This window comes from Eschscholzia californica, unplaced genomic scaffold (genome assembly GCF_041429995.1).
Source record: "Eschscholzia californica isolate CP2 unplaced genomic scaffold, dmEscCali1.0.p SCAF_1, whole genome shotgun sequence".
NCBI lineage: Eukaryota > Viridiplantae > Streptophyta > Magnoliopsida > Ranunculales > Papaveraceae > Eschscholzia > Eschscholzia californica.
Genome location: NW_028238198.1, coordinates 54,967,426 through 54,985,784, shown reverse-complemented (window position 1 = coordinate 54,985,784; position 18,359 = coordinate 54,967,426). Strand labels below are relative to the sequence as shown.

Genomic DNA, 18,359 nt, shown 5'->3' with positions numbered 1-18,359 from the left:
CTTCAATCAATTCAACTAGTTCGAGGGAAAAGCGATTAAGGTAATCTACTATCTCCATTAGTTTAATTACTAGTTTTGCATGTGATCCTGGGAATACTAGTGTAGACATTAGATGTCTTATTTCCGCTATAAACACTAGTATAAGGGTATAAATCCCTACAGTAAGGACATTAGTATAGGTGGTATTTTTCGGATTTCTAAGGAGAGTCTTACAGTTATGAAGGCGTTGAAGAAGAATGGTCTATATGTGCTACAGGGTAACATAGTTACTGGATCTGTAGGGGCATCATCGTCAGACAAGGAGGTTGAGTCTATCTAGCTATGGCATATGCGGTTAGAGCATATGAGCGAAAGGGGGATGGCTATACTGAGCAAGCAGGGTTTACTCTGTGGACAGAAGGTTGGAAAACTGGAATTCTATGAACATTGCGTCTACGGGAAGCAATGTCGGGTAAAGTTCAATACAACGGTTCATAATACCAAAGGAATTTTGGACTACGTCCATTCAGATCTTTGGGTTCCCTCCCGGGTTAGCTCACATGGCGGGGGTAAAAACATTTTAACCTTGATAAATGATTTTTCAAATAAAGTATGGGCATACATACTGAAACGCAAAGATGTAGCATTCGTCAATTTCATGCAGTGGAAGACCTTTATCGAGAAGCAGACTGGAAAATCGATCAAACGCTTGAGGACTGACAATGGCATGGAATTTTGCGGAAACGAGTTTAATAGGTTCTGTGAAGACCAAGGGATTGCGAGACAACATACGGTCAGAAACACACCACAGCAGGATGGTGTGGCGGAACGTATGAACAAAACTCTATTGGAACGAGCTCGTTGTATGCTTTCAAATGCTGGGTCGTCGTATGTGTTCTGGGTTGAACTAGTGAACACGGCAGCGTATCGGGTAAATATTTTTGTGTACATCTATTGAGTGTAAAAAACCTAATGAGGTGTGGTCTGATTACCTTGCAAAGTATGAGTGATGATTTTCGGTTGCCCGACTTATGCACATGTTAAAGAAGGTAAGCTGGATCCGAGGGCTAAGAAATATGTGTTTCTTGGTTATGAGCCCGGCGTGAAAGGTTATCGGTTGTGGAATCCGGATGGAAAATCAAAGAAGTTTCTTATTAGTAGAGATGTTACTTTTGATGAGTTAGCTATGGTAACTCAGAAGGTTACACATGTTGCTAATCAGAAGGGTGTTGGTAAACAGGTGGATCAAGAAGATCATGGGGAACAGGTGGAGTTTGAGTTAGGCACTCAGAAAGAGGTCAGACCTCAGATAGATGAGCAAGCTGAGGAAGATGAACTAGAAGAAGTTCATTAAAGCGTTGTGACAAAAGGGGAAGGAGAGACATTCAGGCACCGAAAAGGTATGAAATGGCAGATATGGTTGCATTTGTACTTGGTGTGGGGGAAATCATTGATGGGGGTGAGCCATGCACCTATGAAGAAGCTATGAGGAGTGATGGATCTAGGCAATGGTCTTTTGCGATGAATGGAGAGATTGAATCTCGTAATAAGAACCGTGCTTGGGAATTAGCCGAGAAGCCTAAGGGTGGGAAGATTGTTGGTAGAAAATGGATTTTCAAGAAAAATGGAGGAATACTAGAGTGGAGGATGCATGATACAAAACACGGTTAGTAGCCAAGAAGTTTACACAACGAGAAGGAATTGACTTCAATGAGGTATTCTCTCTTGTTGTTAAACATAGCTCTATTAGATCATTACTTTCTATGGTTGCTTTGTATGATATGAAATTGGAGCAACTTGATGTTAAAACTACGTTCTTACATGGGGAGTTGGAGGAACAAATTTATATGCCGGAGGGGTTTGAGATTCTCGGGAAAGAAGACCATGTCTATTTGCTGAAGCAATCCTTGTATGGATTGAAACAATCTCCTAGGCAATGGTATAAGCGTTTTGATACCTTTATGGTTAAAAAAAAGTTATGATAGAAGAAAATTTGATAGTTGTGTGTATCACAGAAAACTATCAGATGGTTCTTATGTGTATCTACTCCTATATGTGGATGACATGCTGATAGCTTGCAAGGATATGTCAAAAGTCCACATATTGAAGGATCAGTTAAAGGGTGAGTTTGGCATGAAAGACTTGAGTGCTTCAAGGAAGATATTGGGTATGGAGATACGGAAAGACAGATCTGTTGGGAAATGATCATTGTCTCAGAAATCGTACATCAAGAAGGTGTTAGAACGTTTTGGTATGACTGAGGAAAAATCTGTCGGTACTCCGTTGGCAGCACACTTCAAGCTTTCGAGTGAACTGTCACTGACAATTGATGAAGAAACGGAGTATATGTCTCGGGGGCCTTATGCAAGTGCAGTAGGTGAAGGATATAGCCCTTCGGTCTGAAGGAGATGTCCTTCCGAAGGAGTGTCCTTCGACCAAGATGGTAATGAGTACAATTTTTCAGTAGGATAACGATGACTTTATCCGAAAGATCATCTAGTCCGGTCCAATTAGGGGTCGTAATGCTTAGCTAGAAGCCGCTTACGATCGTCAGGTTACTTCGGTAATCCGCGGCTAACATAAACCGGATCCAGCAATGGGTTACACATAAGAATGGTAACTTGAACAGTGAGAATATACTGATGGGAACTAGCATATAGATGGATATGATCCAATCTGATAATGCTTAAAAGGTAGAAAAGAATCGGGCTCGAAAAGGAACTCCGAAAAGGGCAAAACCCATTTTTAAGGGAAAACAAGGGATTGCCTTCGAGGGAGATCCCTGGCCGGCCACTTAAGGGGATTGGGCCGGACAGACTAAGCCCATAAAAGGCTAGTCTGGCCGGCCATAGCATAAGGAAACCCTTATTAGGATTTTATCCCTAATTAGGAGTTTCAGTTAGATTAAACTCTAACTTATGCTTATCTTTTTTAGGGACTTTTAGGATTCCTTATTTGAGTAGAACTCTACTAAGGTATATATACAAGGACCAGTTATGAGTTCAGAAAAGGTGTGGAAATTTCTCAGAAGGAAATCCCTCTCTTTAAACAACCATTGGAGAGGGAAGATTTTAGAGAAAAAGTTCCCAATCTATCTACCAAGTCTAGAAGAAGGATTTCTTAATCTCAATCTTCAAGAAGGTCCTAGCTGACTTAAAGGAGGGAGTTCAAGTTATACATTCGGTGTCTCAAGTAGAGGAGATACACTTGAAGATCTATATCTTCCGAATACTGGTCGGGATTTAGTTCGTGGAAAAGCGAATCCAGGTATTCTTCTTTCAGTTTCTAGTTCATTATTAGTTCATGCATATGATCCTGGATAACTAGTGTTAATTATATGATGATTGAGATTCCGCTTACAACATTAGTTAGATGATTATGTGTATTAGATACATACAAAAACCAACATTGGCATCACGAGCCGTTTGCATGTAACTAGTTTTGACTAGAACAAATTAGATTCATACTTGATTTATTAGATAGATTAGTTTGAATAGAGATTCGGACACGTTTTGGTTAGTTTAAGTTAGATTTATTCATAATAAAAACTCGTATTTGAAAGAGTTTCAATGCGTAGAATCATTAGATTTTGAGTTTTTTGAAAAGGGTTATCGGAAACAGATCTAACGGATTATAGATTTTGAAAAACGGATTTCAAAATCATGAATTTTGGTGATGAATATCATGAAAACAACAATTTTATGGTTGAAAACAGTAGTTTTATGGTTTGAAAACTGCAGTTTTCTTGGTGAAAACAATAGTTTTCTGGATGAAAACAACAGTTTTAAGAAGAAAACATCAGTTTTTGATCAAGATAACTCAGAAACAGCAACTATGGTCGGATAGAAGAGGAAGAAGAAGATGGGAATAGCAGTTTCTATTCGAAAATAGAAACTGCCCCGGTCTGGGCAGCCAAGACGCATTTGGAGTCCCAATAGTTCTCGGTATAGTACCGCGTCCGAGACCCTATCTCAGACGCGTCTAGGACGCGTCTGGTAAGGCCGGACTTCTTGCCCGAGAAGGTCCATGACTCGGATACACGCGTCTTGGACGCGTCCGGACCAATGGGTCCGACACATTTAGAACGTGCCGGTCTGGGCAATGGTAGGGCTAGGTCCTAGACTTGTCATGGGGCAACCCGGGCTAGTCAAAGGGCATGTTGACCAAGTTTGACTTGGGTTTTTCGAGTATGACTCGGGCCTTAATTCGAGTGGGAGGTCTTCTCTTTTTCTTCTTCCGATTTTAGCAAATTTTTCCGATATTGACCCGGGCAATCCGAGGGCCCAAACGGAGTTTTTCCTTGAATCGATTTTAGAAATCAGTAAGGAAGAAACGGAACGCGCCATTAGTTCATATTTTACGAAAATTGACTAAGTAGCATGTTAAACATAGAAATGTCACAATTTCCCACAAATAGCAAAACCTAGAAACGAATCTAGGGTACATGCTTTATTTTATGAATCTCATATTTTATATGTATGTATATGTGAATGCGTAGAATAGTATTGCCTTTAGATAAGTAATCGACTCTTGTTTCTAAGCATAAGTGAGTATGCGCCCGAATAATACTTAGAGTATAGGGTCATAGGATCCATTGATGAACTGAACGATGAGATCATGGTTCAAGTGGGAATAATCAATGGAGGTTCAAGGACGTAATTCCAAACGAACCATAGGCGAATAAGACGTAACCTTAAAGATTAGATCTTTTAGGGGCTATACTAAGAACTAATTAATTACTTACGCAAACTCACATAAACTTTACGTATTAAAGTAATGAATGGTTACGATAGAGTTCACATTAACACGTACTTGATAGATTATGTAAAAGTCTCCAAAAAGAATTTTGAGTAAAACTTACCCAGATTAAGACACCTGCTGAGCCCTTGCTCATCGATAGTGGGTCTGCCTCCTCAGGGTGCCATCTTTTACCCGGGGACAGTACGGGTAGACCTATTAAGAGGTCTACATGTCTAAATGGTTATTCCTAACGAATCAGCAAAAGGGTTTTCGATTTCGAGGCAAAGGATGAATTTAACACATAAACGTGTTATTCATCAACTAAGAGTCATAGAAGTATGACCAGTAAAGAGTTACTCACCCAGGACGATGGGGTTCAGGGCAGTGCCCTAGTACGCTTAACCTAAAAAAAATGGGGTCTTGGAATCGCATTATTCAACAAGGGGACGGTTTTCATTGAATAATATGGCAAAACTGTGTTTTGCTATGATAATAAGTTTTAGGATTTTGCTTTTTCTTTTAATGTAGAGTATATATGACTATTAGAAAATAGTTTTCCAACCTTCCTTTATTCCTTAAGAAGGAATTAAACGAAAGTTATTTCCTTGATTGGATTAGAATTCGAGAAACGCTCTCGAATTCGAAACAAAGAAAACGTCTGAGAATATCCCTTCCTAATGTTCGCTACTACTTTAGTAAGTAAAGATAGCTGAAAAGAACATCGAGGAACCGGATGTGCAGCTCCAAAGGAATATAAGAAACAAATTCTAAGAAACAAAATCTTCAGATTCAGCAACCAAAGGAATATAAGAAGAGTTCTTATTATTCATAAGGCATAAGGGTTAGAGTTTTAAAAGCAATGGCTAGGCCATTATAGGAAACTACCCTAAGTACATGGAAGACAAATAAACGGAATTGAGAATTCCGGTTCTTGTATCTTTGTAAACAAAGTTAGTTTGGCAAGTATAGTAGACTCCCTTCAACAGGTGTTTAAAACCGGATGTGCAGCTCAGTAGGAGTTCAAGGGAATTACATACTTGACTAAAAGGAGAAACGGTCCAAGAGGGAGCAGAAATATAGGGGCTTCTTCTACAACCCATCAGAGAACAAAGCGTTTGTTGCTCTTGATGTGTCTTCCTTGGAATAATGGTTATTTTCAAGAAGACAAGTGGGACAAATTTAAGATATCGAAGAAATTCGATAAGAGCAACGAACTGACAATGGTATTACAAACCAACAATGGTATACGAATGTCAGAAATTGCGGTTCAATCTATTTTAGCCGGTAGATATGGAAATAGAGGTAGAGAAAGTAGATCTTGGAAATCCTTCTACATAAGTCGAATTAGATTCGCAGAAGATCCCTCAAGGAGTTGAGATCGTCTCAAAGTTATTCAAACCCCTCGTATGCCTTGAAGGCTCATAGATAAGCCTATCAATGGATATCCGAATATTCGACATTCGATGCACATCCGTATTCGAATTTTAAAAAAATATCCGAAATTTCGAATATCGGATACGGATTCGGATATTCCTTATCGGATATCTGCTTATCAGATATCGGATACGGATACACTAATATTCGATCCGATAAATATCCGTATCCGATAAGTAATATAAAAAAATAATAAAAATTTAAATTTATTCATAATAATATATACAATGTGTGGTTGAGATTTGTTATTTAGATCTAATGGGTAAACATTTAAAGGAAAAATTTGAAATTTTGTTAAAGTTTCGGATGTCGGATAATATCCAATATCCGTTAATATTATCGGATTTGGATATTGATTTATAATATCCCTCGGATAATTATCGGATATGGATATTCGGATAGCTTATCGGATTTGGATACGGATAATGCCTATATCTGATCCGATAAACTACCGTTTACAGGCTACTCATAGATCTGTCTCGGAGGACTAAATCCTACTGAAGAAGAGATGAGATACCTACACAAAAGCTATGATGGAATCACTCCGAAATATGGCTTGGAGTCATAAGATCAGAATGGAATCCATGTCTGAAATCAAGTTTGGAACTTGATCTATTTTCTTAAAGGAATAATTCCTGTTAAGTACAAATAAGTTTTGTTTGAAAACTGACAAGGATGGAAACGTTAGTGTTTCCCAGAGCTAGACTAGAGAATAAAAGGTTAAAAAGTTCTTAGTTTAGACCATGAAAAGACCATTTCTCAAGTCAATATGCTTAACACCATAATGATCAATCACTAAGCAAAAGAATGTGTACATGACGCATTATAAACTAGTGACAATTGCAAGCTTTAGAAATCCATCGAAGGATTGAAGCATGGAAGTAGGAGTAGGAATCTTCGATTCTGCAAAGTAATCAAAAGTTGATTTCTTTAAGAATGAAGAGAAATCTTAAATTCAGGAAGTTCAAGAAGGTTAGTGGGAGTGACCCAGTTTTCTTTGGTCTGGTATGTAGACGATCAACATTCTGATGTTGAAAACCAGTTTAGAACTGACTCGATAAAAAGGACTACACAAAGGTGAAAGACTTTTGGGCATCAAAAATCTATAGGAATAGATCGAGAAGATGATAAGACTTATTCAAGAAAAGTCTTGAAAAGTCTAATGCGAAAGACTAAAAAAAAGAGTAATTCTACCAAGTCTCAGGAAACATAGCTTGGCAAGATTCAGAATTCGAGATATTCTGATGAACAAGCATGCATCAGAAAAGATGGTTATGCTGCAAGCATAAGATCGGTCACGTTAGACATGATTAGCGTTCATCTTGACGTCTGAAATACTTGGAGTAGTTATGGTCATCACCAATCAAATCTGGATTGCAACTGAGAAATATCATAAAATACTTGAGAAAGACTTTTGATACATTCTCAGTACAATGCAAGGAAATAAAACAAAACTGTCATATGTTGCAAACTTCCAAACCGAGATGACAATCTTAACTTGGAAGAACAGTAAGTTGGAAAGGTTCCAGGAAGATACTGTTGCAAACTCTACGAATAAAAGAAAATAGTTAAAGCTTTAGAAGTTTTAATTAGTATTGGAGTACTGGGTTTATCGGGATGATAACTAGCAAAATCCAAATAGATAAGGTGTATTAACTAAACTGTCACCTTAGATTAAGTATAGAAGTCATACTACAGTCATAGGCATTGAGCTTTTCTGACAAGCTCAGACATGTAAAAATTGAGGGTGTAAGGAGTTACACGGGAAGGCTCAATATTTACAAACTCTTATTATCATAAATAATTTAATTATTTCGTCGTTAAATCGTGTTTTAGTATTTAACGTACAATCCAAAAATAGTGAAGCATTTCAAGTAGGATTATCAGATACATGATCTGGTAATGAAACCCTACTAAGTGAACTTGGAATAGATTCATTATTAAGTCCCTAGTCCAGGTCATTACATGGACAACAATGACTTATGAAGACTAGCATGTGAGATTGACTGATAGCGCAGTTTCATGAGCTATACAAATTACGAATTCGAGTCAATTACATGAGTGTATGATTGGGAATATACACTGGATAACCCAACATGAGTGTTCTTCAATGAGTAATGAAATACGTCATGAAACTCTCATAGGCAAGATTGGAGATTCTTCCTTAAACATGAGTGCTCCACTCACCTTATGTAAGGAATGTCAAACTTTGGTACCGCCAAACGCCGTGCCGTAAAAGGAGGTTATAAAAGCGGATTACCGGGAATGACATGATAGACATGAAGTTAAGTAGGAGTATAAGACTGGATTATGTCCTCCTAACTAGGTTAGGATTAGTATCTCCGGGCCACTTGAGGAGAAGCAACTGAAAATGTACGGCCGTACTCTAATGGATTAACAGTTAATTATTAGTTTTGACAGTTGTTCTCCAGATCAAGAAAGTCTGAAAAAATATGACGTATCAGATGAGATGTGAAGGGACATGGAAATCGAGCATTGCACTTGTTCTGAGTACAAGTGCGAGACTGAAAGATATAACCCTTCGGTCTGAAAGAGATGTCGTTCGACCAAGATGGCAATGCGTACAATTTGTCAGTTAGGATAACGATGACTTTATCCGGAAGATGATCTAGTCTGGTCCAATTAGGGGGCGTAATGCTTAGCTAGAAGCCATTTGCGATCGTTGGGTTACTTCGGTAATCCGCGGCTAACATAGACCGGATCCTGCAACGGGTTACACATAAGAATGGTAACTTGAACAGTGAGAATAGACTTATGGGAACTAGCATATAGATGGATATGATCCAATCTGATAATGCTTAAAGGATAGAAAAGAATCGGGCTCGAAAAGGAAGTCTGAAAAGGGCAAAACCCATTTTTAAGGGAAAACAAGGGATTCCCTTAGAGGGAGATCCCTGGCCGGCCACTTAAGGGGATTGGGTCGGACAAATTAAGCCCATAAAAGGCTAGTATGGTCGGCTATAGCATCAGGAAATCCTAATTAGCGTTTTATCCTTAATTAGGAGTTTCAGTTAGATTAAACTCTAACTTATGCTTATTTTTTTGAGGGACTTTTAGGATTCCTTATTTGAGTAGAACTCTACTAAGGTATATATAAGGACCAGTTATGAGTTCAGAAAAGGTGTGGAAATTTCTCAGAAGGAAATCCCTCTCTTCACACAACTATTGGAGAGAGAAGATTTTAGAGAAAAAGTTCTCAATCTATCTATCAAGTCTAGAAGAAGGAGTTCTTAATCTCAAGCGTCAAGAAGGTCTTAGCTGACTTAAAGGAGGGAGTTCAAGTTACACATTCGGTGTCTCAAGTAGAGGAGCTACACTTGAAGCTCTATATCTTCCGAATACTGGTCGGGATTTAGTTCGTGGGAAAGCGAATCCAGGTATTCTTCTTTCAGTTTTTTGTTCATTATTAGTTCATGCATATGATCCTGGATAACTAGTGTTAATCATATGATGGTTGAGATTCCACTCACAACATTAGTTAGATGATTATGTTTATTAGATACATAAAAACCCAACAGTAGGTAGTATTATGTATGCTATGGTGTGCACAAAGCCAAATATTTCACACGTTGTTAGTGTAGTCAGCAGATACATGGGCAAACCTGGGAAAGGTCATTAGCAGCCTGTGAAATGGATACAGCGGTATCTGGGAGTAACTGCGAAAGTTGGTCTGGTTTACGACAGAAGGGCTTACACTTCTGGTTCTGTAGTTGGATTTGTGGATTCGGATTTTTTAAGGGATCTTGATAGGAAGAGATCGCTGACGGGCTATACGTTCACAATCTGCGGGAGTGCCATAAGTTGGAGAGTAGTGCTACAGTCGGTAGTAGCCCTGTCTATAGCAGAAGCTGAGTACATGCCAGCAACAGAGGCAGTGAAGGATGCAATGTAGCTGAGTGGTTTAGTTGGTGTTTTGGGCCTGAATCAGGAGGTGATAGAAGTCTACTGTGACAACAAGAGTGCAATTCATTTTACCAAAAATCAAATGTATCACGAGAGAACTAAATACATTTACGTCAGGTACCACTTTATCAAGGATGTGATTGAAGAAGGGAAGATCACGATGAAGAAGGTGTCTACGAAAGATAATCCAGTGGATATGTTGACTAAGGCAGTTACAACTTTCAAGTTTAAGCATTGCTTTGACTTGATTGGGATTTCCAGATGTTGTACCCTTTGGAGGGCTGGAGCGACAATGGCTTAGAGGCATTGAGCTATGATGGTGGCAGATTTAAGTTAAGAGGAGCATATTCAAGTCAAGGTGGAGATTTTTTGAAAGTGTCTTGAATATGGGTTGATATCGGACCCGGTTTACGACCCGCCAACCCGCTTACAGCGCAATGGTGATTGGCTGTGCGAAATTTTGGACCCGTTAGCGGAGCTGATTATTGAGTCGGGCTGGTATGCGAAGCAAGGCTCTAAGGCAGAGCTAATTACTGCGAGAAAGAGCTGGCATGCGGAGCAAGGCTTATGGCGGTTATTAGTGTTAGCGTATCCATGTGTATTTAGAATTTAGAAAGAAAGTGTCGGTGAGGCGGTGGGATTAGGGTTTTAGTGACTATATATAAACTAAAACCCTAAGAGTTATCTGAGTTGAAATCTCACGAATCTCTTTTGTAACTTGTTTGTTTATCATAGTGGAAATCATCGCGCCGTTGCCACTGTGGAGTAGGTCTCACCAACTGAACCACGTAAATCTCTTGTGCTCTGTGTGATTGTTCTTTATTTCGGTCACAACAAACGCTAATTGTCATAACATAGTTTATGCTCTTGGTCTGTGTGACCCCACTAGAAATTCCTCTTTATTCTTTCTAAGTCCTCTATCACCCTCTTAGGTAATAACTGGAAGCTACAAGGATAGGTAAGAAAGCTGCTAAAACTGATTTAATTAGAACAGTCTTACCTGCTTGTGATATAAATTTTTGCTTCCAACCAACTAGTGAATTCTTTCAACAAAAAAAAAACCAACTAGTGAATTATTAAATTTATCTACTAACCTCTGATAACTTTGAATTTTGTTTCCTTTTTTCAGAGTTAGAGCGCCTAAATATTTTTCTTGATCCGTCATAAGAGGAGCATTTAATCTTTGGACAAAGAGAGGTCTATGATATCCCCACTGACACCCCTGCTGAAAAAAGAGATGACTTAAAATAATTAACCAGTTGGCCTGAAAAGAGGAGTAGTGTGTCATTAGTTGTATTAGAGCATCAAGATTGTGTATATTTTCTTTTCCAAAAACAATCAGGTCATCTTGTAACCAGTAAACAATCTTTGAGATTCATAATAATCAAATATGAGAGAGACTGTGAGGTAAGAATAACGAGGTAGGGGGCAGAGGGCATCCCTGCCTTAGGCCCCTGGAGGTCGTGAAATCTCCAACCCTCAAACCATTGATCTGGATATTATATCTAGAAGTAGTAATACATGACATAATTAGGTTTAACATATGACCATTAAGACCAGTTATCAAATTATTGATATGAAATCTATAAAATAAACCCAGTGACCACTAAAACTATAGGGAACTCAATAAACATTCACAATTATTACTTTTATTCAACATTAAATCACAAACATCAAATTATTTAATCAATTTGAAATGGTGGAGAACCACAAACATGTTGCCTTTTGTTCAATTAGTAAACGGAAGTATAAGGAAACAGCTAATAACAGGTACAACTTATATAAATTAATCTATATGAAAATGGTAGATGTTCTCGCCACATATTTCAATGTTAGACCATTTTTTTGCTTGAAAATTTGACAAGCATAGTGATGTTTAGGACTAGAGGACACCGATTATTTAACTAGTTTGGAGTGGGAACCGAGCGCCCGCCCATTGGGATCTTGAACTTCGTTTGGGTCGCACAGGCATAAATATGAAATACCCATTCACCTATTGGACCATACCAGGCTTCGTGTCGGATCATCCGATCATTCTCCCCCTCCTAACTAGGTTGCTCCCAGTTGCAGACTCGGGAAACTGGCTCAATAGTAGTATTTGTGTGGGTGCACAATGTGTTATCAATTAATCAGAAGTCTTCGCCTAATAACCTATTATTAGTTAATGCAAGAAGTCAACTAATACTAAGTACCCTTCTCATAAACTAATCAAATTGACAAGTTTATATGAATTAGCAAAGAAAAAAATTGGACTGCTTCTAATTGGATTTAAAGGTCAAATGTTTCATGGACTCAAATTCCTATTTAAATATGAGGTACCTAAACAATAAAAGCTAATGATCACCATATTCAATTTCAAATCCTGAACAAGCAAGCGAGCTTAAAATGGCAATTGAGTCATGGTACTGCAATATGATTCTAATAATCTACCTTTCTTGTTGGTTTGCATTAACATCCTCAACTACGATCGTCCAGACAAAACCCAATTGCCCAGCAAAATGCGGGAATATAAGCATTCCGTATCCCTTTGGTATAGCAGTGGATAAAAATGAAGTTGGGTGTTCCATTGCCGGAGTCGGAATAGGATATAGTGTAAACTGCAACACTAGCTATGATCCTCCCAAGCCCTTCCTTGGAAGAGGTAACATTGAAATAATAAGCATATCACCTACCGAAATTCGTGTGAAACACTTTGTTTCTTCTAGGTGTTACAACCGGTCCGCTGGGTTGACGCTGAATGAGGATTATTCCTCCTCCAACATTAGTAAAACACCATTTACGTTTTCATATACCGAAAACAAGTTCCTAACAGTGGGTTGCGACACCCTTGCAATGATCTGGATGTATGACCAACAAGGTAAAAATTATACCAATACTTGTACTTCAACGTGTTACAGTAGGGAAGATCTTAAGGAAGGAACTTGCAGTCCTGGCAGCGGGTGTTGCCAAGGAGACATTAGAAAGGGAGTAAATTCATTTGAAATAGTAGTCGGCAGCATTTACAACCACACTAATGTATCGTCCTTCGACCCTTGTGAATATGCTTTTGTGGCGGAGGGAGATCAATACTCATTCTTAGCTTCTGATCTTCTCCAAACCAGCAATTTTACCAGTAGAGGTCAAGATATACCTTTGGTAGTGGATTGGGCCATAGGGAATAAGAGTTGTGAAGAAGCTAAAAAAGATTTGACTACTTTTGCATGCCAAAGAAATAGTTTTTGTAACAATACCGATAACAATCTTGGATACCGTTGCATTTGCAATAAGGGTTATGAGGGTAACCCTTATCTTAGTCCTGGATGCCAAGGTATGAGGCCTAGGCATAATAATTCAATATTTCCATACGTTATATTATATACATTTCTATTATTGCATACTTAATGTGTTCAATGAACCTTTATGTAGATATAAATGAATGTGAGGATCCAATCAACGCACCTTGTACTGGAGGTACCTGCACAAATACAGTCGGAAGCTATACATGTTCATGTCCAAAGGGAAGTTCTCTTGATGGAAAAACATGCAATCGAAGGAAAAAGGAGTTTCCAATCAAAGGAGTCACACTTGGTAATATTTCTGAGCTAACTATTACTTCAGATATAATCAAGTCCACTAGACGTTATTTCGCTTTATTAATTGAAATAATGTTGTCGATGTAGGTATTGGATCAATTCTCATGTTATTAATTATTGGCAGTTCTTTGTTATGCTGGACAATGAGAAAAAGAAGACTAAGCCTACGTAGAGAGAAACTCTTTCTGCAAAATGGTGGTTTACTACTAAAACAACAATTAACTTCAAATGGTGTTGCTGTAGATTCTGCTAAGATTTTTACAGCAAAAGAGCTTGAATTAGCAACCAACAATTATAGCAAGGATCGGATTCTAGGTGAAGGAGGTTATGGTACTGTGTACAAGGGAATATTATCGGGTAATCATACAATTGCCATTAAAAAGTCCAAAGTTGTTGATAAGAATCAGATTGAGCAATTTATAAATGAAGTTGTCATTCTAACTCAAATTAACCATCGACACGTGGTTAAGCTCTTGGGATGTTGTTTAGAAGCTGAAGTTCCCTTGCTTGTTTATGAATACATTTCAAATGGGACACTGTACCAACATATTCATTCCCAAGGTAAGGAAATGGCCACGATTTCTTGGCAAAGTCGCTTGAGGATTGCTACCGAAACTGCAGGAGCACTCGCATATTTACACTCTGCAGCATCTATACCCATTATTCATAGAGATATCAAGTCTACAAACATACTTTTAGATGAGAAGTATAATACAAAAGTATCCGATTTTGGAGCATCAAGGTTGGTTCCGCTGGAGAAAGAGCAATCTACGACTCTAGTTCAAGGAACTTTAGGATATTTGGACCCAGAGTACTTCAATTCTAGTCAACTAACAGAAAAAAGCGATGTTTATAGTTTCGGTGTAGTTCTTGTTGAACTCTTAACGGGAGAAAAACCTCTTTCTTTAGAAAGATCTCAAGAACAAAGGAATCTTTCCACATACTTCCTTTCATTGTTAGAAGAAAATGATTTGTTTCACATTCTTGATGCTCGAGTACTGAATGAGGCCAACCCAGATCAAGTCCTTGCAGTAGCAGAGCTTGCAAGGAAATGCTTGTACTTAAAGGGTGAAGACAGGCCCACCATGAAAGAAGTGGAAGTAGAGCTTGAAGGTTTGAGAAAGATTGAGGCTCGAGCATTGGGTCGTCAACCGAAGTATGAAGAACCGACAAACTTACCTTCTGAACCAACAGATCTTTACAGCATACCAATGAGCTACTCCACAGTCATGGATTCTGGACAATACAGTTTGGATGCAAATATGATTGTACCTAATAACTTTGCTCGTTAAGTGTATATATGATTGTACCTAATAGCTTTGCTCGTTAACCGCATATATAATTGTACCTAATAACTTTGCTCGTTACCTGCATATATGAATGTACCTAATAACTTTGCTCGTTAAATGCATATATGATTGTACCTCATAACTTTGCTCGTTACCTGATATATGATTGTACCTAATAACTTTGCTTGTTAACTGCATTATTCACTGTCAGGGTATAATGATTGTGGTGTATTGCTGGTGTAAGAATACAAAGACAAAGGAAGTGAGTGTGCCTATAAGGATTGTAACACAAAGAATGAATGGTTGTGCCTATAGAATCATAACAAACTTTTGAAGAGGTAGTTATAAATATTTAAGAGGTTTTTTTTGAATTGTTAGTGTGCCTCGAACCATTGACTTCTAAAGTGAAAGACTAAACTTCTTACCACTCCAATGGGTTGTTGGCTATGAATATGAAGGTTGTTAGAAGTCTAGTTTGAGTTAGTTAAGAGCATCTCCAATGCAAAACTCAAAAAAATCTCTATTCATCCTATTTGTCAAGTTCCAATTGAGATTCTCACTCCTAGGTGTCGAAAATAGAGATCCTCAATTCTTGTATGTCTCCAATGCAACACTTTAAACTCTTTTATTTTACTTATGTGTCATGGTTATTTTTGTAAAAAAATAATTAGTTATTTTGGAAATATACGAAGACTTTATTTCTATTGGTTGAAATTTAAATATTGATGAGTTGGACAATTAGAGATATCTCAAGAGGACACTCTGAAAATAGAGTGTCCTCTTGAGATATCTCTATTCCACTCTCGACACATCATCTTTGAGATCGTAGTTGAGTTTTGCATTGGAGATGATCTTCACTTACGGGTGCGGATTTATATACTTCAATATTTTATTTTTTTGCAAACACAGTACTTACCAAAATACTTATATTAATTAATTATATTAATACATTAACGATTACAAACGTAATTGACCTCTACGAGAGTTCATATTTTGAAATGTTCGCATAATTGACTCATTCTCAATTTCACTAAAAACTTCTTTTTCAATAAAGACTATTAAACTATCATTCAGTCACGGATCACTCATCTTGTTTCTTAAGCGTGTTTTAACTAACTTCATAACTGAAAAAGCTCTTTCAACGGAGGCAGTTGCAACAGGCAAAGTGAATGCTAAAGTGATAAGCAAATAAACTAAATGATATGCTTATCTTTTGTAGATTCCACCAATGTTCTAGCAAGGGCTCAAATCCCATCTAAATTTGAGAAATCATCATTCTGCCTCATATCGTAAATGTAATTATCAAGCCGAGAACTAAGAAGCATAGTCTTGACTGAAATCTGACGAATAAAATTCAGCAAGTCGCATCAACTTACTTTTGTCGAAAATGGCAAAACCTCTATATGGACTCAAACATGCCATACAACAGAGCAACCCGGTACTCTTCTCAGTGAAACGAGCATTTAATTGTTCAAGTTTCATATCAATAAAGGTATAGAAAATCTTCACTTGAACACTATAAAAGTTTGTACTCCCTCAGTCCCAAAATGAATGACCTATTCTGAAAACCCAACTTTTTAAGGGAACATCATTGATTACAGTTTGACTTTCAAAAATAACATGGTTTCTCCAATTGTATCCTCATTAAACTTTTTATTTTACAATGAAAAAGTTGAACTTACTTTTAAATAAAGTTGTCATTAAGTTTATAGTAATGGCGACTATTGGAAAGAGCGAAAATAATTTTTCTTTATTTTTAGAAATTAGGTCATTCAATTTGGGACGGAGGGAGCAATTTATTGTGCATTCCTCATGCTTCTCCCTTGAACTATGTACGAACCATTAAGATAGTTGAATTGAATTTTATAGGGTTTATGGTAGATGAATTGAAGTTTGTAGGAGTTTATGGTAGATAAATTGAAGTTTATAGGGTTCAGAGTAGCTGAATTAAATTTTATAAGAATTTAAGATAGTTGAAATATTAAAAGTTAAAAATATTTCAAACTTAGGATTCGAACCGAAATCCTTGCGCTCCCACCACCCAGAACTCAAGGCCTCAACCATTGACCCAAGTTCTATTTGTGGTTATCAACACACACGGTCAGTATATATAGGTCTAGACAAATAAATGTAAAAAACACTCAAAATGCTTGTGGAAGGACTCAAACTCAGGTCTGCACATTCTCACAACCGCACTTTAACCACTTAGCCAATGCCTTTTTTGTATCATTATTAGATCAGAACATATATATAAGATATACATATATATCAAAAAAAAAGTTACTACTACTATATTTTTTTTCGGGAGGATCGGGGGGGTGCGGCCGCACCCCCATGGATCCGCCCATGATAATGGCATTTTCTTCTTCATCGCCTATTCTTCGAACTTCAACTAATTCCATCTCGCATCAATTGAATTATGCATAACAGAAGGTGGATGGCACTAACTATTTGATCTGGAAAGATCAGTTAGAAACAGTTCGCATTGGAACTGATCTATATGGATATGTTGATGGCTAGATTATAGCTTCATCACAAACTACAATCGATGGAGGAAGCCGCACCCCCATGGATCCGCCCATGATAATGGCATTTTCTTCTTCATATCCTATTCTTCGAACTTCAACTAATTCCATCTCGCATCAATTGAATTATGCATAACAGAAGGTGGATGGCACTAACTATTTGATCTGGAAAGATCAGTTAGAAACAGTTCGCATTGGAACTGATCTATATGGATATGTTGATGGCTAGATTATAGCTTCATCACAAACTACAATCGATGGAGGAAGCCAACTTTAGAATCCTGAATACTTATCCTGGCGAAAAACTGACACTTAAGTGAAATCATGCCTTAAATCGACATTTAGCAGATCGATTTTTTCAGATGTGCTAGGTTTGAACACTTCTTATGAGATACGGAATTTTATCTCTATGTCATTCATTGAAGAATATGAATAAAAAATTACAACTCTAAGACATCAAATTAAACATATCAAACAGGAAGATTTGTCGTTTCATGATTGTCTTCGAAGAATCAAGTCATTCCCAGATGCATTGATAGCTGTTAATGAGAAGGCTTCTGATAAAGAATTATGTTGAATGACACTTCAAGGACTCGGTAAAGAATACAATCAATTTATTATTACAATGCACAATAGAGATTCAAATAAAAAAATTGCTGATCTTCGAACAAGAATAATACATCATGAACAGGGGACTTTTAACTATATAATTTGTCAGTAAAGATTCCTATTACCGACGCTGTTTCAAAAACGTCGCTAGAAAAGTTGAATTACTACGGACAAAGGTGTTAGAGAAACTTGATACTCTAGACTCTCTAAGAAAAAGAGGTGTCACAACCCCGAATCGTTGTCCCATCTGCAAGAAGCAAGAGAAATCCATCACTCACTTATTCATT

The 18,359-nt window shown here is 37.6% G+C and overlaps 1 protein-coding gene across 1 annotated transcript; it reads left to right on the top strand.

The window, feature by feature from the left end:
* Positions 1-12,326: 12,326 nt before the first annotated feature.
* Positions 12,327-15,077, top strand: LOC147567680 (wall-associated receptor kinase 2-like). The gene is made up of 3 exons (XM_086669916.1): positions 12,327-13,384; positions 13,483-13,644; positions 13,737-15,077. Exons 1-3 carry the CDS (start codon positions 12,463-12,465, stop codon positions 14,939-14,941), a joined length of 2,289 nt encoding a protein of 762 aa, XP_086526042.1. The 5' UTR covers positions 12,327-12,462; the 3' UTR covers positions 14,942-15,077.
* Positions 15,078-18,359: the final 3,282 nt, after the last annotated feature.

Coding starts and splice junctions, on each gene's coding strand:
- LOC147567680 (XM_086669916.1), top strand. CDS start 12,463: ATGGCAATTGAGTCATGGTACTGCAATATGATTCTAATAATCTACCTT. Junction 13,385..13,482: donor TCTTAGTCCTGGATGCCAAG/GTATGAGGCCTA, acceptor ACCTTTATGTAG/ATATAAATGAATGTGAGGAT. Junction 13,645..13,736: donor AATCAAAGGAGTCACACTTG/GTAATATTTCTG, acceptor TTGTCGATGTAG/GTATTGGATCAATTCTCATG.